The 26,389-nt window shown below is 44.2% G+C and overlaps 1 protein-coding gene across 4 annotated transcripts in view; it reads left to right on the forward strand.

Moving 5' to 3' along the window:
* RHPN2 (rhophilin Rho GTPase binding protein 2) overlaps window positions 1-26,015 on the forward strand; it is a 77,461-nt gene extending 51,446 nt beyond the window's left edge. For all 4 annotated transcript variants that reach the window (XM_083164745.1, XM_083164747.1, XM_083164746.1 and 1 more), the window contains exons 5-15: window positions 3,879-3,956; window positions 6,086-6,210; window positions 7,139-7,305; window positions 11,626-11,813; window positions 12,284-12,440; window positions 13,296-13,415; window positions 15,328-15,522; window positions 17,536-17,612; window positions 19,112-19,258; window positions 19,860-20,015; window positions 22,873-26,015. In XM_083164745.1, coding sequence (XP_083020871.1) covers window positions 3,879-3,956; window positions 6,086-6,210; window positions 7,139-7,305; window positions 11,626-11,813; window positions 12,284-12,440; window positions 13,296-13,415; window positions 15,328-15,522; window positions 17,536-17,612; window positions 19,112-19,258; window positions 19,860-20,015; window positions 22,873-23,127 — 1,665 coding nt within the window. In that variant the 3' untranslated portion in view covers window positions 23,128-26,015. The remainder of the gene's footprint in view (window positions 1-3,878; window positions 3,957-6,085; window positions 6,211-7,138; window positions 7,306-11,625; window positions 11,814-12,283; window positions 12,441-13,295; window positions 13,416-15,327; window positions 15,523-17,535; window positions 17,613-19,111; window positions 19,259-19,859; window positions 20,016-22,872) is intronic.
* The last annotated feature ends 374 nt before the right edge of the window (window positions 26,016-26,389 follow it).

Raw genomic sequence — 26,389 nt, forward strand, 5'->3', positions numbered from 1 at the left:
TGCAGTGGCGGATTCAGGGGGGGGGCACCTGGGCACGTGCCCCCCCTGTCATTCATTTTGTAGATGAGGACCAGAGCTTTCCAACGAGCCCAGCCCCATGTCACTAGCCCCCCGGGAACCGGAGATATCGCCTGGCAAAGCTGTAACATTTTTTCCCCATAGGATAATATGGGACCCCTCAATTCCGACCCCCACCCGGTTCCGACGGCTGCCAGTTCCTCCCCTGGCATCACAGGAGCTTGTGGTTGAAGTCATTCACTTCCAAATCGCTGGGCCTTCAATATGATACCAGGATGGTCCATTTCGGTCAATCGGTTTCAGAGATATAGCATGTAAATCGATTTTTTTTATTATTGAAATGTAATTTCATGGCTGTTCATGTTCTTTGAGGGCAGATTACTCTGGAACCAAACGTTCCAGTTTCACTGGACCAAAATCATTCAAAGCCCATTCAAAAGTTCTTCAATATGATACTTGTCTCATGTAAATGGGTCAGTTCGTTCCGAAGATATAGCCGGTTAAATGAGATAACTGGTTAAAGGGGGGAGGGGTGGTTTTCTCTCCCCCTCACACCAGAAAATGCAGGGACTAGGCTGGTGTAAAAGGGGCCAACCTGGGAACGCATTTTCTGGTGTGAAATGGGTATTATTTCAAATAGCTGGGACCTGCAGTGCTCGGAATACAGCCAGGCTCTGCCACTGTCAGTGGCTATCACTTCTGCCTGGTGGCGGCTGTCCCCCATTTACCACGAGCATGTATTCCCCGTTGGCAATGAGCATGTAATCCCACATGGCAACGAGCATGGAACCTCTGGCAATGAGCATGGAACCCTTGGCAATGAGCATGTAGATAAGCAGCACTTACTGTATGTAGCATAATTTTTAATAGGCATTATGGTGTTTGGCATAATACATAATAGGCATCATGCCGTGTAACTTAACGTGCAATGGACATTATGGTGTAAATGTTTAATGCGCGCCTTTGGTGGACAATGTCCCTGTTTATGAAGCGTATTGTGAATTTTGACTTCATCTGTGTGGCATTATGTGAATTCTGGCTCAATCCATGTGGCATTATGTGAATTTTGTTTCAATCCTTGTGGCATCATGTGAATTTTGGCTCAATCCATGTGGCATTATGTGAATTTTGGCTCAATCCATGTGGCATTATGTGAATTTTGGCTCAATCCATGTGGCATTATGTGAATTTTGGCTCAATCCATTTGGCATTATGTGAATTTTGGCTCAATCCATTTGGCATTATGTGAATTTTGGCTCAATCCGTGTGTTATTATGTAAATTTTGGCTCAATCCGTGTGGCATTATGTGAATTTTGACACAATCCATTTGGCATTGTTTGAATTTTGGCTCATTCCATTTGGCATCATGTGTAAGGGGCAAGTATAATGGGGTCTAGTATTTTGTTGCATAATGTGTAGAAGTTGCATATGGTGTTGTACACTACACTCAAGGACATGCCCCCTGTTGAGTGGCCACACCCCCTTTTCCAGAGCGCGCCTTCGGCGCGCGCACAACTACATCCTTCACTTTTGTTGCCATGGTGGGCCTGTGCACTTTAAATGCCAGGGCCTATTTTTAATCCTATTGCCACCCTCTCTCTGCCGCTCTCTTAGCATGTACACTGGCACCACTAACACTGGCCCTCCCCCACCTAAACCGTCTTTTATCATGGTGCCCCCCCTGTCATTTTATCCTGGATCCGCCCTTGGGTAAGTGTGTAACCTGAATAGGCCGTTCTGTGTGTCTGGTGTGTGCCCAGCCTTAGTTATCTGGAACAGTTACTATGTCGTGATAGAAAATCATTTTATTTCATTTTTTAATATAAAAGATTAAGAAAGTCTTATTTGTAAGTGCGGAATGTACATATAAATCAGCATAGGAAAAAAATATGTTGTATATTACCACTAGGGTAATTACCAGGCGCTGCACAGGATCCTTTATTCAAATCAAGCTGCAGTTCTAATTAGGGATAGTCAGCCCCTGATGCATACAAAAAGAAAAAAGTTTTGTAACTGCGCTGTTTGAGGAAAGGATTTAAACACATCAAATTTTTAACAATTTATTGGTTCAATAAACAAAATAAAACTATTATAAACATACTTCATGTATACATAAAATAGCACTAAATGCCACTAAATGGCAAGCAATTGGTGCAAATTGCATGAAATCTCCACTTTGATTGTGGGCAATTATTCAGATGTGGCACCCCACTGATCCTTTTATTAAGTGGATCCTGTTGTTATTGGGCTCCACGGACGGTAGTGGTGGGGGTAGAGAGAAACAGTCAATGTCACTCACACATCTGGGAAAACTCCCGCTCCTCCAAGCTGTAGTTGAGGTGGCCCCTTGAGGTGGTTATGCTGTCCTCTGGTCTCCTTTGGATGTCCCCAATGGAAAGTGTTGTCCACTTTAGAGTCCCAACTTTAGGGTATGGTTACCCAATTTGTAATCCACAGTCCATAATGGAAAAGGAAATGGGTGTGCAGAAGCCTAACGCGTTTGAAAAAGCTGGGAGCCCCCCAGCGAAACGCTGTGAGTGACATTGACTGTTTCTCTCTACCCCCACCACTACCATCCGTGGAGCCCAATAACAACAGGATCCACTTAATAAAAGGATCAGTGGGGTGCCACATCTGAATAATTGCCCACAATCAAAGTGGAGATTTCATGCAATTTGCACCAACTGCTTGCCACTTAGTGGCATTTAGTGCTATTTTATGTATACATGAAGTATGTTTATAATACCGTAGTTTTATTTTGTTTATTGAACCAATAAATTGTTAAAAATTTGATGTGGCTTAATCCTTTCCTCAAACAGCGCAGTTACAAAATATGGTACTTGTGGAGTATCACAGCTCCCACGACCTTGATCGTATGCTGATCGTATGATAAAAAATTGCATCACATCGCATACGATCAAATCGCATGCGATGCGATCGCACCCGATTTTGCACTGAAATGCATCAAAATGCATTGAAATGTGTAGTAAATATGTGAAATGCCCCAAATGCCATTTTTCATAGTGTACCACCCCCACTATCAACGCCAACCCGAAGCGTGGCGAGCGGCGGCGGTACGCGTCCTACGACCTTTTCATACCCCCACTATCCACGTCGGTGTGGAGTTGAGAATAGAAAGTGTGGCGAGCCCGAAGCGTGGCGAGCGGACGCGGATACCTTCACAGCTATACGCGTCCCCTCGCTGGCTTCACAGGTATCCGCGTCCCCACGCGGGGCTCGCTGCGCTAGCCACACTTTCTATTCTCAATTCCACGCAACCGTGGGGGTATGAAAAGGTCGTAGGACGCGTACCGCCGCCCCTCGCGGGCTCGCTGCGCTCGCCACGCTTCGGGTTGGCGTTGATATTGGGGGTGGTAAACAGTGAAAATGACAGTTGGGGGCCAATTAACATGTTTCACACTAATTTTTATGCATTTGGATGCATTTAAGATCAAAAACGTATGCCATCGCATCGCATGGCATCCGATGCGATCGCATACGATTTTTGACCAAAAATGCTGAAAAATCGGTAAAAATAGCATTGCATCGTATGCCATCGTATGTCACTACATATGGCATACGATGCCATACGATGGGAGCCGTGATACTCCACAAGTACCCAAAATATAAATCAGCATACCTGCTATTTAATGTAACATATTTCTGATACATTAATTACCCTGCAAAGCGTCAAGTAGAACCTTATGACAAGCTTGTACACCAGCGTCTGGAGGATACATTGTGCCGTCTGGCGGCCAATCAGATTGTGGTTTTTTTATACATGTTAAAAGAAAGTATCCCAACATGTCATAATCATCTTTTATTTGTATATCTGATCTATTCTCTGTTGCCTTTACAGGACTTTATACTGGAACATTACAGCGAGGACGGAGCGGATTATGAGAACGAGCTGGCCGATCTGATGGACCTCAGACAGGTAGTTATAATGGGGAGGGCAATGATGGGATTTGGTTTGTGTCGTCCTGCATGTACAGATGACGGAGGACGCCGCTAACAACCAGCGAGAGCGTGCATCATAATGATATACTGCGTACGCATTAAAAGATATGCACGGAAATACTATTTACTATGTTTGTTATCGTGCATAGTGTTAAATATACCATTTTGGTGTGTACTCACCTTTTAGTCTCTGTTACGAAGACACACACACACACACACACACACACACACACACACACACACACACACACACACACACACACACTTCTGTACATTGCTTTCTTCCAGCAGTGAACACTAAACTATAAATATATCTTGCATGCACCACTAAACTTTGCAAATCCTTTCCATGAGCCGGACCGCAGGGATTCTGTGCTGCAGGTAGTGGCCAGGCCGGTTGTGTGGGTTGTGTAAATTCCCTGAACAATGCATAACCTGCAGGCTGGCCGGCCTCTCCTTCAGCCTGCTGGCCCATCGCCCAGTACACCGCAAGGGGTGAGCTGTGGAAAATGCTGCAGTCAGTGGTGACGTAGGAGAAACAGTGGTACTACAAATTGGTGGGAGTTGCATCTTTGGGTGCCGTGATTGGATAAGAGAAAGGGCAGCATTAATATACAGAAGCCTAATTCATATCAGGCAGCTAAGGGGTTAGTTAATGACCTCCCATAGAACTACACCCTATGTTTATTAGTCTCAGATACAGGTATTTCCGCTGGATAAAGACGTCTCCAGTAGAAACTCTGGTTTTGTAAACTTTCGTTTTATAAATGGGAAAAGCTTAGGCAGGACCACTGGCCTCTAATATACAGGCTGCAGCTCAGAAATATTCTCTTTCTTCTTCTTGTAGTATTTGTAAGGTGACAGATGGAATTTCTTAGCTGTACAGTAACAGTAGCAGTTAGAAAATCTGGCAGGAAGTCAAAATTCTGGCCGATAAATCGCATGATTGTATGCCTTTTTAAGGGACTTTTCGACGCGAAGCACAGGCATGCCGTCGAATGTCGCGTTGATAGATATTTTGTGCTGCACATAATCTCTTTCAAATTGTAGGAACAGTCGCATGTGGTTTTTAACCACATGCGATCGCTCGAATGCAATCCGGGGGTGGGGGGCGGAGGGGACGCATTCAGCGGTGTGGGGTTTGGGGAGAGGGGGCCCTAGGGACCGCTGGCGGCTTACCTGCGTCTCGTATCAGGGGGCGGCGGAGTAGTGTAGCGCTAGCAGTAGCGCTTGCGAGCGGCGGGAGTCAGTGGTGGCGGGAGAATTGTTTAAAATACTGGGCTGCCCTGTGATTGGTTAAGAGAGCTCGGCCAATCACAGGGCAGCCCAGTGTTTTAAGCAAATCTTCCGCCACCGCTGACTCCCGCCGCCCGCAAACGCTACTGCTAGCATACACTACTTGCCGCCCCCTGCCCGTCCTCTTCCAGCACCCGATGTGCCATCGGAAGATGACATGCGACATCGGGTGCTGACTTTTGCACCCAAAAATGTGATCGGATTCGATGGACACCGTACTTCAGTTTTGCATCAAATCCCATCGCATAAGTGTATGGGCACCATTAGATCAGTGTTGGGCAGCAGTCAGCCACCCCCCCCCCCCCCACTTACCCCCAAGGCCCCTTTGCTCCCAAAATCTCTGTTTCTGATTCTCGCATCCTAGTTCATTTGGCCCAAAGTATCAACAAATCAGCTCCTGACCTTTTTCCAAACACAACCTGCATCATGGCAGTTAGGAGCTGATTGGCTGACACTTTATCACTTTTCCAAGGCTTGGTACATCTCCCCCACAACTCTTTAGCTGTACAGTGTTTTCTAACGTTCTGATTAATAGCACTGAACACTAGTACAATAATTAAAATATACACTTTGAATGTAAATCTTTTTTTTTCTAGAATGTAACCACTGAGAACAACTGAAATTCTTGGTCACATTAACTGTAATATATAATTCAGAGCTAAAGGGAACACAGAGCTCTTATCCATCTGGGGAATTGTACACTTCAGGATACACTGCTCGCCAGGTCTGCGCAGCGCCATTTCTTTTAGCCATTGTTCAATGTTCCAATGAGTTTGGAAGTGCTAATCCTTGTGGTGTCTCTGCCTGCAGGCCTGCCGTACCCCCAGTAGAGATGAAGATGGGATTGAGTTGCTGGTGAGTTATTTCCAACAACTCGGGTTTGTGGAGAACCGCTTCTTCCCATCTAGCAGACACATGGGCATCCTGTTCACATGGTAAGTGTTGCCTGCAGTCTCCCGATTGCAAATGATGCCGGTCATACAAACTGAGAATGCAGTTATCTGATTTGCTGTGATATCCCTGACCCTGCCCCTGTGTATGGATCCCACCAATTCACACAGAACAAGTCTGTCTAGTGGTCAGTCACTCTGTGTCTGCCCTGTTAGTGAAGCTCTGCCCTCCAACATGGCGGGCTTCCGCAGAGGAGTGCTAGACAGCATGGTGGACATATACTGCAGTATACACACTGAGTTTATTTCATGCATATTATTCAGTTGACGAATACACATCCATTGCTACTTATTCGTATCATCCAGTGGCTTTTCTTTTGCTGTAAGGCATTTCGTCTCCACTCATCCATTTCAATGGTTCTGTTGAGCAATCAAATGAAAAGGATTAATGGTATATCCTGAGGTAAAGATACTTTTGTAAGCTCTAGGTAGGACAACACGCCAGGATACATTTTGAGATGAATGGATTGGGTGGGGTGATTATGTCTTATTGTATTACTTATGGAAAATACATGACCTGTTACCTGCATACAGCGGAGTGCAGCCATTTTGTCCCCTCACAATTTAGTATATCTGAGCTACAGTAGAGGCAGCAATTATGGATGAAGCAATGGTTGCGAAAGTGCAGCCTATAAGTCCCTAGGACCTTACTGAGGCATGAGGCATTGCAGCCTCTGTGTACCATGGAACTGAATGTTTGTGACACTGCCCCTTATTCAGTTACTGGAATCCATGATCTCACTGTGGTTTGCGGTCCATGTACTGGTTCCAAGTGGGCTGATATTGGTGGTCATGGTTATTGGTTCAAAGCGCAAAATGTCCGCCATTTCTCATGGCTTGAGTATGTTGCTTTTTCTTTTGCAGTTTGATGCAGCCTAGTGTCACATTAAGCAATGATCTTCTTTTATTTTAGGTACGACTCCTTTACTGGTGTTCCTGTCAGCCAGCCCAACATCTCCCTGGAGAAGGCCAGCATTTTATTTAACATCAGTGCCCTGTACACGCAGATTGGGACTCGCTGCAACCGACAGACAAAAAGTGGTCTGGAGGAGGCCGTAACCATGTTTCAGAAAGCTGCAGGTAATGGCGGCTGGCGTTTAGATGTAATGTGACCGCATTGTAAGGGGATGGCATAAATGTGCAACTACCTTTCACAGTTGGGTTTGGTGCTTGGTTACCTATGTACAAAAAAAATTATGAGGATTTTGTCTGTAACTGGGTAGCCTGATACTCAACATTGGGCTATAATCATGATATCAGCCCATTTTTTTTTGTCACTCCCAAAAATGTTGGGGGGCTAATAGAATATCAGCATTTGTAAGCTTCCTCCGCAGGGGCGGAGCATAAAAAACATCAACTCCCAGAACAGAGACTTGCCTGGAATGCAGCAGTATATATCGATAGTTTAAAACATCGGTTAGAGTCGCCGGTAAGCCGCCAATGCCTGGCATTTGCAGGCTGCTACATGTACCCCATGCTCTCTGTAGAACAAATATTTAAGGATCAGGGACACCGGTGTGATTTTGTTCCTCCAGCAAAGCAGCATTACAGATTCTACTGAGCAAATGAATAACTGCCCTTCCCCTGCAGCACGCTGTGGTCAGGAAACCCTATCACATTGCTGTTTGGGTTTTCTGATTTAAGTTAATGATTAATGTCCTGTTCTCTAGATTATTCTCCAGATTGAATCCATCCTCTATACAGAGTGACTGAAATACCCGTGTGAGATCCGCCTAGTAAGGACAGCCTGTTCCGTCGGGGCGATATGAATAAGGGGTAGATTTATTAAGCTCGGTGAATTGATAAACTGTCTGGTTTTTATCACCGGCCAATCAGTTCCTACCTGTCATTTTTCAAACCAAGCCTGTAACTTCACAGGTAGGAGCTGATTGGCCGGTGATAAAAACCAGACAGTTTATCACTTCACCGAGTTTAATAAATCTGCCCCTTAATCTCTTATTTAATAACAGTATATTAAAACACAAACATGCGCAGTGACCTATTTTAACCAATGGGGGATTTCCTTTGACGAAAGTTCAACTTTTAAATGTTCACTGTTAGTGATTGCACAGCAGCCATTACATTAAATAGGGGGTTTATGTTACATAGCAATGTAGATTTATTCTCAGCCAGCTTTGGGTTTTGGGTACTTCCTCATGCGGCCACCGCTATGTCAGTTACGTTAGCCCTATGTAAGGATTTTTGGCGAACAACTAAAGGTACTTTCACAACACCCTCTTGTGACGATGTCACCCTTCTGTGTCCACGCCACCATCTATTACCTGTAGTAAAATTGTGGTGAGCGGAGTACAGCAAGCCACCGAGCCCGCAGCGTAGCGATTGAACAATTTTGCTTGCGTAAGTTCTGTAGTGTAAGCGGTGGCCACAAAGATGAGGAAGTACCGGGTTTTGTTCTAGGCCCCCCTTATTTATTTATATAGAGCCAACATACCCAGTAAAATACAGGACTGGGTGATAAACAAGCAGTGTATTGGTCAGGTCAGTCTGCATAGGTAATATGACCCCCTCGTACAGCAGTATGTCCATTGTTAGCGTGTGGAACGAGAGCACATGATCTGCGTAGGGGGATTATTGTACCTCAGAGAAGTAATACGCCACAAAAGCAAATCACTGTCTTCTATCCATGCATTGTCTGAGATGATCAGCACGTTATGTAACTAATAAGTGAGTGATGCGTGGTAATGACCTGTCACAGCCCGTCCCGCACTTTCCCGTAGGGGAAGAAGACATTGCAGGCTGGTTTATACTTGTTTCTCTGTGAGATATTGTAGCGTTGCAGGGCAGGTGGATGCAGGTGTTTACCTGGCTTAGATGGAGCTAATGCAGAAGTAATAGGGAATGCAGATATTAGTAGCACAATACAGCTCCATGCTAATCACCAGAACACAGACAATCCATTCTTATCAGCTCTGCAGCTCTGTGTTTGCTTCTGTCCTGCTGGTTAATGATTGTGTGTCTGACCTTTACACCTTCAGTCTGCCCTCCTGCTTCCAGCTCTACTAAACTGAAGGGTACACTGAGCCTCACTTATGCTGGGTGTACACTGAGGGATATACTGTCCAGTCGAGCTGGTCGGACCGACATATTACCAACATCGCAATGATGTCAGGATTGTTGTGCTGCACATCAAACCCAGCGATATCGGGTCGTGCACTGTACTGCATTCCGGACGACAAAACGTTATGTTAGATCAATTTGACGTCACCTTCTGTGCACACTAGAACCATCTTCATACTATTCTGTTTTTGGGAACGGCATGAAGGTTGTTCTAGTGTGTACAGGATCGTCCAAATGAGGTAAATCATTCTTTCAGCGCGCTGCGGCAACTCTTGCAGCGCGCCCCCAGCAACTCTTGCAGCGCGCCCCCAGCAACTCTTGCAGCGCGCCCCCAGCAGCTCTTGCAGCGCGCCCCCAGCAGCTCTTGCAGCGCGCCCCCAGCAGCTCTTGCAGCGCGCCCCCAGCAGCTCTTGCAGCGCGCCCCCAGCAGCTCTTGCAGCGCGCCCCCAGCAGCTCTTGCAGTGCGCCCCCGCAATTCTTGGACCGCGTCCGCGCAACTCTTGCAGCGCGCCTCCGCAACTCTCAATCTATGGGGCAGATGCATTAAGCCTTAACAAGAGATAAATGCATGGGTGATAAAGGGGTAGATTTATTAAACTCGGTGAAGTGATAAAGTGTCTGATTTTTATCACCGGCCAATCAGCTTCTAACTGTAAAGTTACAGGCTTGGTTTGAAAAATGACAGGTAGTAGCTGATTGGCCGGTGATAAAAACCAGACACTATATCACTTCACCAAGCTTAATAAATCTACACCAAAGAGAGATAAACGTCCAGCCAATCAGCTCCTTACTGACTTTATTCACACAGCCTGTAACATGGCAGTTAGGAGGTGATTGGCTGGACGTTTATCTCTCTATCACCCTTGCATTTATCTCTTGTTAAGGCTTAATACATCTGCCCCTCTCCTGGCAGGCCCAGAGTCAGGGCTGAATGGTCTGTCACTTGCAGATTTCATGCATCTTGTCTGAGCGGTTACAGTAATCTCCTGGAACTACACACTGGTGTTTACACAGAGTACATGAGATAACTGGCCCTGTTATTAGAGTATGCGGACTCAGAGAATATATGAGGTTTGGTTTCTATGGTGTAAAGTACAGTGTTCTGTGCAGTCACAGACAGGGACAACCGCAGTGTCACAGGGAGTATTTACTATGGGAAGTGGGGGCACACTCTAATAACAGCTGATTAATCCCATAAATTGGGAAAACTAGTGCACAGGAAAACTGTGGTGTTTGCTTACAGCAACCAAATGATGGTTTTCGTTTCCTAAACTGCATCAAAGAAATTACAGAAAGAAAATGGCTAGTTGCTAATGGCAACACAAAGATTTTCATGTGTGGTCAGCAGCTAACGAACTACCTTCTCCACTTCTATCATCCCATCTCCCTCTTCTATCATTCCCTCTCCCCTTATATGATCCCATCTCCCTCTTCTATCATTCCCTCTCCCTCTTCTATCATCCCGCCTCCCTCTAAGATCATCCCATCTCCCTCTAAGATCATTCAATCTTCCTGTTATATCATCCCATCTTCCTTTTAGATCATTCAATCTTCCTGTTATATCATCCCATCTTCCTTTTAGATCATTCAATCTTCCTGTTATATCATTCCATCTTCCTATTAGATCATTCCATCTTCCTCTTAGATCATCCCATCTTCCTCTTAGAATATTCCATCTTCCTGTTATATCATCCCATCTCCCTCCTAAGATCATTCCATCTCCCTCTTAGATCATTTCTCTCCCTCTTAGATCATTCCTCTCCCTCTTAGATCATTCCTCTCCCTCTTAGATCATTCCTCTCCCTCTGAGATCATCCCATCTTCCTCTTAGATCATCCCATCTTCCTCTTAGATCATCCCATCTTCCTCTTAGATCATCCCATCTTCCTCTTAGATCATCCCATCTTCCTCTTAGATCATCCCATCTTCCTCTTAGATCATTCCATCTCCCTCTTAGATCATTTCTCTCCCTCTTAGATCATTTCTCTCCCTCTTAGATCATTCCTCTCCCTCTTAGATCATTCCTCTCCCTCTTAGATCATTCCTCTCCCTCTTAGATCATTCCTCTCCCTCTTAGATCATTCCTCCTCCTCTTAGATCATCCCATCTTCCTCTTAGATCAGCCCATCTCCCGCTTAGATGATCCCATCTCCCTCTTAAATCATTCCACCACCCTCTTATCTCATTCCAGCTCCCTCCTATATAATCCCACCACCCTCTTATATCATTCCAGCTACCTGATATCATGGTATTCATGTTATTTAATGTACATTGTAGTTTGGCTTTTTCTCGGGCTGTAAACGCTATCCCTCCTTCTTCCAGGTGTTCTCAGCTATCTGAAGGAAACATTCACCCACACCCCAAGCTACGACATGAGCCCAGCCATGCTTGGAGCTCTCATTAAAATGCTGATGGCAGAAGCCCACGAGTGTTACTTTGAGAAACTGATCCTGTCAGGAGTCCAGAATGAATTCTGCACCTTGGTGAAGGTGGCGCAGGAGGCAGCAAAGGTATTTGTTGTCTGGGTAGAGATTTTCTGGCACTGTAAGGTTAGAGCTGACGCAATGTTTTCAGGTATCCCGGCAACCGACACCAGATTCCTGTTTGTGCACACGTAGAAGTAATCTTCTATTTGCTTTCTCTAGTGATTCATGTCTTTGCAGCTGAAGATAAGGATTGTGCTGCTTTAGCAGTGATTGATCAGGGTTCCATGCCCCTCTCCCAAATAGCTCCGTCTGATTCCTAGTTTATGTCTGTTGCACCAATATTTACCTGTTGCTCCCAATAACTGCATAGGTTCTATAGAATGGCGGCAGTGAGGGAATAAATGATGGTTCTTTTTTTTTTGTGATCGATTTAAAATCAATGTGACTTGGTCTGTGAGGATTTAAAGCTTTGACCCAATTTCCGGCTTTGTTGTATTATTTCTGTATTTAGATTACATGTTGATAGTGATGCCTTTACTTGTTTTTACTTACAGGTCAGTGAGGTTTACTTACAGGTCTTCAATGCTATGAACCAACCCCCCATCAAAGAGAATATCCCATATTCATGGACTGTTATGGTACAAGTAAAATCCGAACATTACAAAGCCCTGGCTCACTACTTTGTGGCAATCATACTCCTCGATCACCAGTGTAAGTACATACCTGACTCCTCCTCTAACAACCTGACTCCTCCTCTAACAACCTGACTCCTCCTCTCACAACCTGACTCCTCCTCTCACACTGGGTTACAAATGACTGGTGGTCACTGTAATAGGTCATTGACTTTTCCAAACTTCTAGAAACCTGTTCATCTCTGGTTGTGGTTGGGCAGCACGGAGGGTGTAGTGGTTAGTGTTACTCCCTTACAGCACTGGTCATGGGTTCCATTCACCATGGCCCTAACTGTGCAGAGTTTGTATGTTCTCCTCTGGCTTGCGTGATTTTTCTCCGTGTGCTCCGTTTCTCTCTCACAACCCAAAAATATACTGGTAGGTGAACTCGCTCCCAACAAAATGTACCCTAGAATGAATGTGTGTGCGTGTACATGTGGTAGGGAATATAGATTGTAAGCTCCACTGGGGCAAGGACTGATGTGAGTGTTAAACTATACTCTGTACAGCGCTGCGGAATATGTGGGCGCTATATAAATAACTGGTAATAAATAATAACTAGAAGTCTAAGAATATAATCAATAGTATAACTAAACCACACTAAAGCAATCTATTACTTTAAGTATTATGCAGATCTATATATTTTATAAAAACAGACTTGGATACATTCTTAGATAATAACTAAAATGAAATAAAAAATAACAAAGCAATCGATAAATATTGCATCCCGTTAATCGGTAAGAACGGCCAGTATGAATTACAAGTTTCATTTTTTTTGTTGAAGATCACAATATAATGTACAGTGTAGCTGATAAAGACAGCAAATGGTATCAAATACAGAAATGTATTTAAGATAAGTATATACTAACACCGGTGTTGGGACTTTTCTTCGCAGTGACCCTGCGTGATGATGAAGATAAGCAGGAGAAGGCTTTGTCTCAGCTATATGACCACATCCCCGATGGACTGACCGCTATGAAGATACTAAAGGAATTATTGCAGCGGACACAGCTAGGTAAACACAGCATAGCATACTCTGATAAAGAGGACATTTTCAGCGCCTGCTATTGTAGTGTGAGGGATTTAGGGCGGGATGCACTAAAGGAAAAATGTGGTAAAAACCCCTTTATTCCGGGTTTTCGCTGAGGGGGGGTATCGCCAGTTTTGATGGGCTTCTTACCGTGGCCCCCACTACCCTATATGGACCTCCGCCGCCCTGCACGGACCCCCGACGACCTTCCCCTCTCCTGTGTCCGGGCAGCACTAGGGAAGCCATCGATGATTAAAAATCATTTATGGTTTATGGCCAATGTTGAATATTTTTGCCATCGATGGAGGAGAACTAGATGGCAAAGCAATAGCAAGGAAAAACCAATGGTTTGCGTATTTTTTTCTTTCAAAGTGCCAGGACACGGCGAATAGCCCCGCCCCCGACGTGCATGAAGCCCTGCCCCCATGTTTTATGATTGGACCACAGGCCAATAAGTCAAACCAAATGGATGACCATCGATAGGTAAAAATATTGATGATCATCCATTGCATAGTTTGGCACTATCGATGGCCAGTTGCAATATTGCCATCGATGACAATGATGGTCATCCCTAGGCAGCACAAGGCTTTGCTGCACGGACCAGTGACCTCTTCCTCCCTAGGACTGCACACCCCCTTCCGGGTGTAGGGAGGAGGAGGCGGAGTTTGAAGAAACTCAGGGAACCCAATGTGTGCTCCTACCACCAGTGCAGTGACCTAAATCGTGCATAGGGGGTCATGCGTTTCAGTGGACCCGCTCTCAAAGGAGAAGGGCCCCGTTACTCCCCTAACCCCTCTCAGCCATAATGCCAAAGAAGGGGAAAAAAGGGATTGGTGGGTCCTCTTCGCCGGAGCTTAGAGAGACCCTTTTTCCTCAACCCCCGGAAGGGTTAGGACGGTGGGTCCTCCGCACCGGAGCCCGTCCTGTAGCAGCAGTAGCCAGCAGCTGGGTAGGAAGAGGGGGGAGCCGATCACCCTCCGCCGGCTGCTTCGCAGAGGGCAACTCTTAAGCTGCCCGTTGTCATACTAATCGCATATGTTCGAGCAGGCATGTCCAAACTATGGCCCTCCAGCTGTTGTGAAACTACACATCCCAGCATGCCTTGCCATAGTTTTAACATTCCCTAATAGCAAAACTGTGGCAAGGCATGATGGGACTTGTAGTTTCCCAACAGCTGGAGGGCCATAGTTTGGACATGACTGGGTTAGAGTATATGCGATTAGTATCGCTGCGATAGCCGGCGGAGGGGGGTGGTAACTGGTTGCGGAGGATAGTGCATCCCGCTCTTAAACTGCTAGAATATCAGACCTAACCTGGAGGGAGTACAGAGATGGTATACATCATTGGGTCGACACACCAAAGACCACTAAAGGTCGACCCAATGACCCATACTGCCAAAGACTCATCAGAATGCACCCTTCATACGTTCCACCTCCCACCTTCCTAACTTGGGTGGGGTGTTAGTGCCTGTTGGTGGTGGTGGTGGGATCTGAGCGATGAAAGGGCTTACAGATGAAACGTCACTCTAATAAATCCACCAGCACAGAAGTAGATGACATTCTGCCCTATCCAGCTGAGAAGCGAATGTTGCAGTGTACTAAGTAATATCCAGTCGCTGCTTCGGTTGATAGAGTAATCTCCGTGTTCCCTAAGCTCTTATGTTGCCATACCTCCTGATATAACACCGTGCTTATGCGCCACACCGCACCCTATCACTCGGAGCATAGTTCACATTCCTGTTTGTTCTAGAACAATTGAAAAATCACTGTAAACTGGTCAACCAATGAATGCCTGTTTGCTAATCCTCACGTAGCTTTCATTAAAACTTTTGAGTTGGAAAAAACAATTGTGTTGTGTATACAGTCTTGTCACATCTTTGTTTATGACCTGTGTATAGGAAAGGCTCATTTATCCAAAGCGATTGCATGTCACGAAGAATCCCTGAGGTTATCCAGTCTGTGCAGCAAACTGAAGCAGATCGACGTGCTGCAGGACATATTGTCTGCTTTCCACAAGAGGGCGCTGCTGAAATACTCTCAGCACCAGAAAGGAGACGACTTCCTCAGTCTACTGGTGGCCCCCGAAATTATCAGTAAGGACAGTCTGTTAATCCTTAAAAGGATCGAGTGTGTGGCTGCAGGGAGGGATGCATCGGGAAGCTGGTGTTGGTCTTTTAATCGCTGGCATTTATATATATATCCCATCTCAGCATGCATATGTACCGCCCCTATCCGCGGTGCAGGAGCCCTGTCGTCAATCTGATTTATCTCTTTGCTTCCTCAACTCTAAGCAATTTATATTGTACTCCCGCGGTACCGCCGATATAGTTAACTACATCGGCAGCCAGGGGAATTTCTGCAGTGTGTACTCAGCATTAGACCACAATTTAGAATTGACCTAGGACAGTGATGGCTAACCTTGACACACCAGCTGTTATTGAACTACACATCCCAGCATGCCCTGCTTCAGTTTTACTATTTGGCCATGCTAAAACTGGTGCAGGGCATGCTGGGATGTGTAGTTCAACAACAGCTGGAGTGTCAAGGTTAGCCATCACTGAGCTAGGACATGCCACCCCCAGATCCACACCTCTCTGCGCCTCTTTCATCTCCCCCATCTGCAGCGCAGCATGTTGTTCCCCAGGTGTGAAGTTACCTGGACCTTTTGTGCTTTGCTCCCACCCCAGATTCAGCCACTTAATCTTCTGTAGTGCTATGTTGATTGCTGACAATTACTTATATACTGACACAGTAAAAGTTCAAATCTGAAATGATAAACATGTATTTTAAGATTACTAAAATGACAAAGATTCCCAACTCCACCGCGCCTCTAGATCTGCTGCTCGGTTACTGTCACAGGAGCACCACTCCTCAACAACAAAGTACAAATATACAAAGAAAAGGACAGGAACCAAGCGCTGATCTTGTTCTCATTAAATGGGAGTATGTTCAGGTATAGCCTCTTCCTGAACCGCCCACAGAATCAGTTTTTTCTAACTGGAGCGACCTAATGGACCACACTGACCTTAGTGATGGTCCCTATGTGCATATAGCATTTTCTTTACTCTCTTGTTCAAAGGTCATCAATCGCTCCAACGGCCAAAGGTTAGTGTACTGACCTGGGTACTGGTCCCTATGTTCACGTAATGGTTTCTTTCGGAGCCCAGGTTCCCCCGGATCAGAATGCCAATAACGATAGTGGTTTTCTCCAGAAGTTTTATTTCCACAAATATAAAAAATGTCCAAACAGGATAAAATAGTAAAAGAACAGGAGCCTTCACCAGGTGGAACCAACAGAAAACATTATTATCACCCTCACCCGGGATGAGTATGGGATGAAATGTCTGCTAAGATGGAAAAAGCACCAGTTGGTCCTCCCTGGTTCTGGCCTCCTGATTACACCAACGCGTTTCTGACAGCAGGGTCCTTCCTCAGGGCGCAGACACCTTGAGGAAGGACCCTGCTGTCAGAAACGCGTTGGTGTAATCAGGAGGCCAGAACCAGGGAGGACCAACTGGTGCTTTTTCCATCTTAGCAGACATTTCATCCCATACTCATCCCGGGTGAGGGGGATAATAATGTTTTCTGTTGGTTCCACCTGGTGAAGGCTCCTGTTCTTTTACTATTTTATCCTGTTTGGACATTTTTTATATTTGTGGAAATAAAACTTCTGGAGAAAACCACTATCGTTATTGGCATTCTGATCCGGGGGAACCTGGGCTCCGAAAGAAACCATTACGTGAACATAGGGACCAGTACCCAGGTCAGTACACTAACCTTTGGCCGTTGGAGCGATTGATGACCTTTGAACAAGAGAGTAAAGAAAATGCTATATGCACATAGGGACCATCACTAAGGTCAGTGTGGTCCATTAGGTCGCTCCAGTTAGAAAAAACAGATTCTGTGGGCGGTTCAAGAAGAGGCTATACCTGAACATACTCCCATTGAATGAGAACAAGATCAGCGCTTGGTTCCTGTCCTTTTCTATGTATTTTAAGATTGTCAAAATAATTTAGTAATTTATTTATTTATTATTAATCTAGTTTCATTGCAAACCGATATTTGAAATACATTTACAGAATTGTCTTCCGTGTCCCCTCCTGCAGGTAAGACGGATTACAAGGCAGAAATGATCCCGCCCCCACTCTCCAGAGTGAAAGTGATTGACTTCTTCCAACGCCTGGTTCGTAGAACAGCGATATGAACAGACTGTGTGACTGTCTTCTATGTATACCAATACTGCAGATAAAGATCGTGAACAACACAAACTGTCCTGTCCTGTTCCCAATTAGCACAGCCCTTAGCGCCTGCCGACTGACTCTCAGTCTAATGAACATGCATTGAACACAGTGGGGTCACCACCGGTCAACACCCCCAACGGAACCCAAACTGTCACCCATTATGGTCTGATCTTGCACTGGACTATCTGATTTTTTCACATCCTCGTTATCAGAATTAATTTTATTTAATTAATGTAATGCCTAAAGGTGGCCATACACATGCAGATTTATCTTCAGATCTGTCTGGTTGGAACAAAAACATGGTTATGGATGAGAGCAAATGACCGTTGACCATTTGCTTGGAAATACTGCAAAACTGACAAACTGTCACTCATCCATAACCATGTTTTTGTTCCAACCAGCCAGATCTGAAGATAAATCTTACTAGTTTTATTTAATGCCCCATAGTAGTACCATATTGTATTTAATGCTGTGTACTAGTGCCCTAGTTTATTAATGTCCAGTAGTATTGCTTTAGTTTATTTAATGTTCCTCAGTAGATCACTGTTTTTTTTTTATGCACCATAGTAGTGCCCTAGTTTTTTTGAATGCCCCATAATAGTACCATATTTTATTTAATGTCCTGTAGCAGTGCCCTGGTTTCAGTTCATTATATGCCCTATAGTAATGCTCTAGTTCCCAGTAATATACACATTTCTGATTGTATTTGCATACAACAAGTACATGTAAGGGAGGGGCCAATCTAGCAAAGAAAAATGCTAATTAATTTGCCATGGGCTCTGCAGGATAATACAACACCGGAGAGTGGGTGCATAGTAACATTGATCTTTCCTGGTAGTATCTGAGGCTACTTGATGCACAGTGATAACAGACCTGAGTAGGTCTGAGAAGATAATTAGCTGCGGTATTGACTATGCGCTATAGAGCCAGCTTGTAGTGTGTAACACAGAGGCAATACAGTGGTGCAAGCGATATTACACATGGGATCTTGCCGTAACCAGATGAGGTGGCTAAGTTCCTTACATGCTGTACAATATTATTGGCCAAGTGGGACAACAAATTCACCAGAAAATTGGATCCAAAATCATCTGTCAGATCTAAGAGATCTCTTAGATCAGATTGGATTGGCATTTAATGGGCCTTGAGGATCCTGTAGCAGCCCAATGACTGTGTTTATTGGTTTGATCTATCCGGTGTACCCGGATCTGTGCCATTGGTCTATGTGAGTGGTGTCACCATATTGCCAGAGCCGCTTGCTTCATGGTTGTACAAGTTAGCAGCATTGTCCTGACCAATATAAGGTAGCGTTGGTAGTTTTTACTTCTCCTAGTGTGTTCTCACCAGGTTAATGTATAGTAATGCGCTGTTGGAGAGTTTACGATAATGTTTCAGAGACCTAACAAGTTGATTGATACAATATATTGTGTCTCTGATTCTTTAGGGTCCAATGTCGATATTCTCAGCAAAGCAGAGGTGGACCGCCCCAAGGAGGGTACGGCTTACTCTTGACGATGGGGATTTGGGGTTCATCTTAAAAGGTGACTGTCCTGTACAAATCACCTCGCTGGATCCTCTGTGCCCCGCGTCAGTAAGTTCATTTATTTTCAGATGAATTATTTCAGTTTTATTGTTCTTATCAAAACTTAATACAAAGCGTTGTACATCTGTGGGGTGAGATACAGTACAGTAGCCCATACAACCGGCGGGTCACATGATATGGGTAACATTTAAATTCTGCCCAAAGACAACAGGAGATAGATCATTCTAATTACAGGGGTTTTAGCACTATATACACCTAAGGAGGAACATGTCTGGGACCATATTATTCAGCAGGATGTAGAGCAGGGGTAGCCAACTACAGCCCTCAAGAGCTACCAACAGTGGATCTTTTAAAATGTACCAGTGAGTAATGAGTGCACCTGTGTACCTGCTGGGTGGTCTGGAAAATGTGAACTGTTGGTAGCTCTCGAGGACTGGAGTTGGCTACCACTGATGTAGAGAAATGACTATTATTATTTATTGTCCTAATATACCGATAGGTCTTTGTCCAGGTAATATCAGGATGTAGGGAGCAGTTGTACAACATAGGCCTGTGTGGTGTACGGTTACCGAGACCGCGACTTACACATTAGTCCCTGTGTATGGCCCAGTCCTTACATCCAGTATCCCTAACTCTCTTTATGTTACAGACAGCCGGCGTGAAAGAAGGAGATTATATTGTGTCTGTGGAAGGCAAGGACTGTAAGTGGTCCTCCATAAACGAGATCATGGACCTACTGAAGGGAATTGAAGAACAAGACAAAGAAATCAAAGTGATCAGCATCCAGGATCAGACATCGAGTATGGTAGGTACATGGGTAAGGCTTTGGTTACACAGTGCTATCCAATGTCCAATCTACATATAGATCCAGCTGCTCTCATGCAACGGGGATATTGTAGGAAAAGTCCTCTGGTATCTCATCTATCACCACCGGGATTTGTGTGTTTTGTACAAGGACTTCAAAAAGTCCCACCGAAGTGTGTGCAGAGTAATTTGACCACATCATTGTTATTTCAATATCGAATTTTGTGTACTTATCTATATTAAGTGTTGAAAGTGGGGCCAGAGACAGGGCTCACTGCGGAGGACATTTTGAACTCATCGTCATTTCAAACATATATTTATGTACAGAGAAAAAAAGTCCTGCGCACCACCAAATTGACCATATATCGATAGATGTTATTTTTATTATTAGTATTCTAAGTCGGCCAGAATTATCTCACAGTTGGGTACTGCTGCTCTATTTGGGATTGCTCATAGTCCCAAAAGAAAAGAAGAAAACATAGAAAAATATAGAGCTGCGCACCCGACTTATGTGAAAATATAACAATTTATTACAATTGCATACATATAATACAAAATTAGGAATAAAAAGAATTAATAATAAAAATTATATAGTAAAAACACACACAAAATATGAAAAATTGGGGGAAGATGGATTATATAACCGGTTATATTCACTGTAATCCAGTCCTGGTATTATTAGGTAAAGTCAGGTTAGTACTGTTAAAAATTGCAGTGTTAGTGACAGTCACTATGCATTCCTGGGTTTTGCATAATAATGTTAGATTTTTGTTAGACTGCAGTATACTAGTAATTAGATGGAGTTTTACTCGCTTGATATGTCTGGCCAGACAGTATGGGTACCTTACAGGCGACCTGGTGCTGCTTTCTCCTGTTCTCCCAGTTGATGGCGCTGATTAGCCAGAGTTACAACTTTATCCGGAGTAAGATTAATTTCAGGTAAGCTGGTCACAATATATTCAATGGTATCCCGTCTCTTAAGTGTATTGCCAGTATCCTTGTACTCTAGTACAAGGATACTGGCAATACACTTAAGAGACGGGATACCATTGAATATATTGTGACCAGCTTACCTGAAATTAATCTTACTCCGGATAAAGTTGTAACTCTGGCTAATCAGCGCCATCAACTGGGAGAACAGGAGAAAGCAGCACCAGGTCGCCTGTAAGGTACCCATACTGTCTGGCCAGACATATCAAGCGAGTAAAACTCCATCTAATTACTAGTATACTGCAGTCTAACAAAAATCTAACATTATTATGCAAAACCCAGGAATGCATAGTGACTGTCACTAACACTGCAATTTTTAACAGTACTAACCTGACTTTACCTAATAATACCAGGACTGGATTACAGTGAATATAACCGGTTATATAATCCATCTTCCCCCAATTTTTCATATTTTGTGTGTGTTTTTACTATATAATTTTTATTATTAATTCTTTTTATTCCTAATTTTGTATTATATGTATGCAATTGTAATAAATTGTTATATTTTCACATAAGTCGGGTGCGCAGCTCTATATTTTTCTATATATTTATGTACATTATGGAAACAATAAGGATGCCGCATATTTCACATGCTGCCTGCAATTACTTTGCTTCTCTAAAATAAATGGCAAATCAGTTTGCAGGTCTTATCATTCAGGGCCATTGATCCCATACTGGGTTACTCTTTCCCACAACTCATCCTGTTTATTGAATTTAAGCCTCACAGCTCTACAATGTAGTCTCCAGATTATACATGCAGCGGTCCGGGTAGTCGGAAATTATGGAGAATATATTTACTCTTTGGAACCTGAGCATAGAATAGGGGACAAGCATGATTTTTGTCTTTTGTGTAGCTTAATCTATAGACTGAGCGACTGCTGTGTTTGCAGATTGCGCTGTGCGTACAAGAGTCATGCACAGCAGTTACGTCTCATCTAGGGCCAGATGTACTAAGCTTGAAAAGTGATAAAATGTAAAGTGATAAACAACCAGCCAATCAGCACCTAATTGCCATGTCACAGGCTGAGTTTGAAAAATTACAGGTAGGAGCTGATTGGTTGGAAGTTTATCACTCTCTCCATTTTATCACTTTTCATGGCATAGTACAACTCGCCCCTAGTGAGATCTCTTCTCTGCAGACATCAGAACTTCAGCTTCAACAAGTCCAGTAAACCGGTGTAAATATAGCTGTGCGCACCATATGGTATCGGCACAGAAATACACAAAACCGACCCAATTTATGCCCCTTTCGGACCTCACTTATTACCCGGTATTTTGCCGTTTTTTTTACAGTTTCAAAACGGTAATATGTGCGGTCTGAATGGTCCAGAGTGAATTCACCGTTTAAAAAAACCCGGTATTTTAAAACGGTAAAAAAGCAGGGTCCTACCCGTTTCAGACCTGTTTTTTTTTTTGCAGTCTGAACGGGTCTGAAACGGTACCCAGGCAGCAATGAGCACTATTGGTCCCGCTCCATCCATATTTAATTAGCGGGGACCCAGCACAGTGCATATTTATTGAGCAGGACCCGCTCATTACATATGCACGGAGCGGGATAAGTGCATCAGGGATCTATAGTGAGCAGGGCAGCGTGTAGGTATTGCCACCTGCCTGTAGCCATGCCAGGGATGCTGCTTCCTGTCTGCTGTATCTATTGCGCTCCTCTCAGCCTAACCGTGGTGACACCAGCAGCCTGTCTCATAGCTTTTTTGTGTCCTGTTCTCCAACCGCAAACCTGCTTGAGACCCGGTATTTACATGCAGTGTGTAAGGGGTTTCAACCAGATCCCTAATAGACCTTCTGCACAATACTTTCCATGTCTGTGTCCATCTGATAATACAATGTTTCTCTTTTATGTCTCCAAATAGCATAATAAAAGCGCCACATACTCAGCTGGGATGCAGAAGACGTACTCTCTGGTCTGTCTAACCATGGACGAAGACAAGAACCCCAAAACCCAAAAGGCATCTAAGAAGTTATCGTTCCTCAGCTGGGGATTCAGAAACCCCCAAAAAGCTGCAAGCACCCTCTGTCTCCCCTCTGCCAGCGCTCCAAAGCCGCAGTCCAGCAGACTGTTCCTCTCACCGTACGAATCCAGGGAATGTGACAGCGCCATGTACTGAGCGCAGGGGTTGGATGTCCCACTCCATGGAAAGACTATGAAAGTGTTAGAGACTACTGTGACGATCCTCTGAGCCCACCACAGCTGTGACTGTTGTCCCTTTATAAACATTTATTTTCCTTAATCAGGATTATTTTCCCTGACCTGGAAAATTGTCATAAACTGGGGACATGTTTTTGGAATCTATTGACTGTTCCCTTACACTACTGAAATGAAACTACGGCTGATTAACTTTCATCAATTATTCATTGTAGTGTAATGATCGCTGTTGTATAAGGACTCAGTTACACTGGCGTTTTACTATGGTACTTAACTTGTCAAATGTAACGGTCGGATGCTAACGTAGGAAGTGGATTGGGCTTCAATGTAGAATTTAGCTCAGGGTCCGAGAGAAAGGGAAGACAATCATAACCACTGTGTGTAAATATACACCCTATAGTTGCAGGATCACAATACATTCCTGTTGCATCAATAAAGCTTCTTACAGTAAGAACACATTGCCACCTGCAGGCATTGGGGAGGTACTGCATTTCAGAAATGATCGCTAAATACAATGTTTGCATCCAAACAATAGTCCGTTCTCCGTTTTTATAATATCTAAACAGTAGGAATAATCCATATTTTTTTAGGATAATGATTTTTAGACTTGCTAATGTACTCAGGCGTTCGGCCCATATTTTACAGGTGGGCTGAAGACTTTAGGTTCGATATGAAAAGAAGGGAAGGAGGAATAGACAGACTACTCTCACATTCTACCATATGCTGCTATAGATTATTCTGTCACTGCTACAGTTACCGCGCCGGTGTATGGGTGGCGTCAGACCATGTGACCATGTGACCTCGCCCATAGTCATTGAGAAGATTTCAGATGTCTGCGACATTGACCACTATTTTGTGTAATGCTGGACTTATTTTTAATAATGTCACTTGTATTTATATGTTGTTATATGTAGTGTTTTTGCTTTTATATGTTGTTATATGTAGTCATAGGCGTGCGCAGCACATTTTATTAGGGGGTGCACTGTCAAAGCGGCACGCCTAGCACCACCTATTGGGCATGTCTAACACCGCCATTGGGTCTGTCTAACACCGCCAATCAGGCGTGCACTCACTACAGCAGGCATGTCCAACGTTGGCCCTCCAGATGTTTTGAAACTACACATCCCAGCATGCTTTGCAATAGTTTTAGCATTCTCTAATAGCAAAACAGTGGCAAAGCATGCTGGGATGTGTAGTTTCACAACATCTGGAGGGCCAACGTTGGACATGCCTGCACTACAGTATAAAACGTCTCTCAGCCACACCATTATATCCTGCCTATTTCAGTTTTAATCTTCTAATTACTCTGTGTAACAGTATGTGCAAATAAAGTCCAAATCATATCTGGATGACACAGATATGTAGTTATATGACAATGGTGTAATACAAATAATAATGCAAAACACATACACATAATTGATTGATGGGCGCTTATTTGAATGGAATACAGGTCTAAAAAGCAAAAGTCTTTGGTAAAAGGTATTGCTGCTATTACTAGCAGCAATAAGTGTGGGGATGGGGGCACAGCATTAGGGGGTGCCTGTGCACCCTTAACACTCAATGTGCGCACGCCTAAGTATGTAGTGTTTTTGCTTAACAGGGGAGCTGAGATAGGCTACCTGCTTCTGGAAACATTGGTTCTGTATGTTTGTTTGTCTTTGGGATTTTCTCTAGTTCATGTTTATGTAAAGGTTCACTTACCTGCATTTGCTGACAGGTAACAATTTGGTGATTTGTGTGGTGGCCTGTGGAGCGGAGAGAACAGTCTGTGGGCAAGGATGGCAGAACATTTAGAGTGGTTGTGAATTTGGTATGGACCACTTATAGGCAGGGATATAGAAGGGGCAGAATGCAGGTGGATATTTTTGGGGTACAGGCGTCCCCAGCTCCTGCAAGAGGCAGCAGCCCCTGGCTCCCACGTTAATTGTGATTGAAAAGAAAATGTCTAAATGACAGGGGGGCATCTGCCTCGGTGTGCCCCTCCCCCTGAATTCGCCACTGGGTACAGCTAGCAGGTGGGAATTTCCAGAAGATAGCCTACGGGTTGTGATTCAGAGGGTACAGCCTGCAGACAGGGATTATGGCCTGTAAATTGGGATTTTGTAGGGACGGCCTGCAGACTGGGATATGGCTTGCTTGAGGGTACAGCCTGCAGGTGGGGATATTATAGGTACGGCTTGTAGGCGGGATTTGAGGGAAATGCTAATGGGTTGGCAGCTGGGGCTGTGATCGCACCCAAATGGCAAAACAATTTTGATTTGCTGACGTCGAGGAGCCATCTAGTGGTGAGAGCCTTTAATACTAGTCTGCACTGGAAGCAGCAGTCCAATCGTGGCTGCAAGTTCTAGACTCTCCCTCCTAAAATTAATTACGTGCCATCATCTTCACTCCACTTCCTGGTGTATGTATATAATATAATAAACTATACAGGCACACAAGATGCCACAGCAAACTAGAAGGGTATAATTATTTTGTAAATGTTATTAGAGAAATGACAGACTCCTCTAGTGTAAGGGATATCGGAACCATTAGTAACTGTTTGTTAAAATACAGATTATTTGCATGTTTGTTTTATTACTGATTTACATACATTTGTATATATTTAAAGTGTATTTAAGAATAAAATGTATAGTAATCCAGCAGGGAACTATTCCTGCTCACCAATCTAAGAGACGTGCCACAAAAAATGAAGTTGGCCACAGTGAAAGGACACCCCCAGTGCCTACTCGGTTACACCTTACGGTTCAGAAGAACACTTAGTACATAAGGTTGTTATCCACTTATTGGAGCAATGTTTGCACAATGTCAATGACATGTCAAAATCTAATAAATGAACAATTGTTACCAAATAATGTAATGTGTGCTGGTTTCATTTGGGGTTTATAGGTAAAGGCCCTATACCCTTGATGGCTAACCTTGACACTGCAGATGTTTTTAAACTACACATACCAGCATGCTCTGCTTCAGTTTTGCTATTTTGGTCATGCTAAATCTGATGCAGAGCATGCTGGGATGTGTAGTTCAACAACAGCTGGAGTTTCAAGGTTATCCATCAAGGCTCTATACACTAGACTGGCTTGTCACGTGTATCGCCGTCGCCCTAAAACATCACCACTCTCCTCCGACCTTTTTCTACCCCCCACTATCCACGTCGGCGAGGAGTTGATTTTATATAGTGTGGCGAGCCCGAAGCATGGCGAGCGGACGCGGAATACATGTAAAGT

This window comes from Crinia signifera, chromosome 11 (genome assembly GCF_055691185.1).
Source record: "Crinia signifera chromosome 11, ASM5569118v1, whole genome shotgun sequence".
Taxonomy (NCBI): Eukaryota; Metazoa; Chordata; class Amphibia; order Anura; family Myobatrachidae; genus Crinia; species Crinia signifera.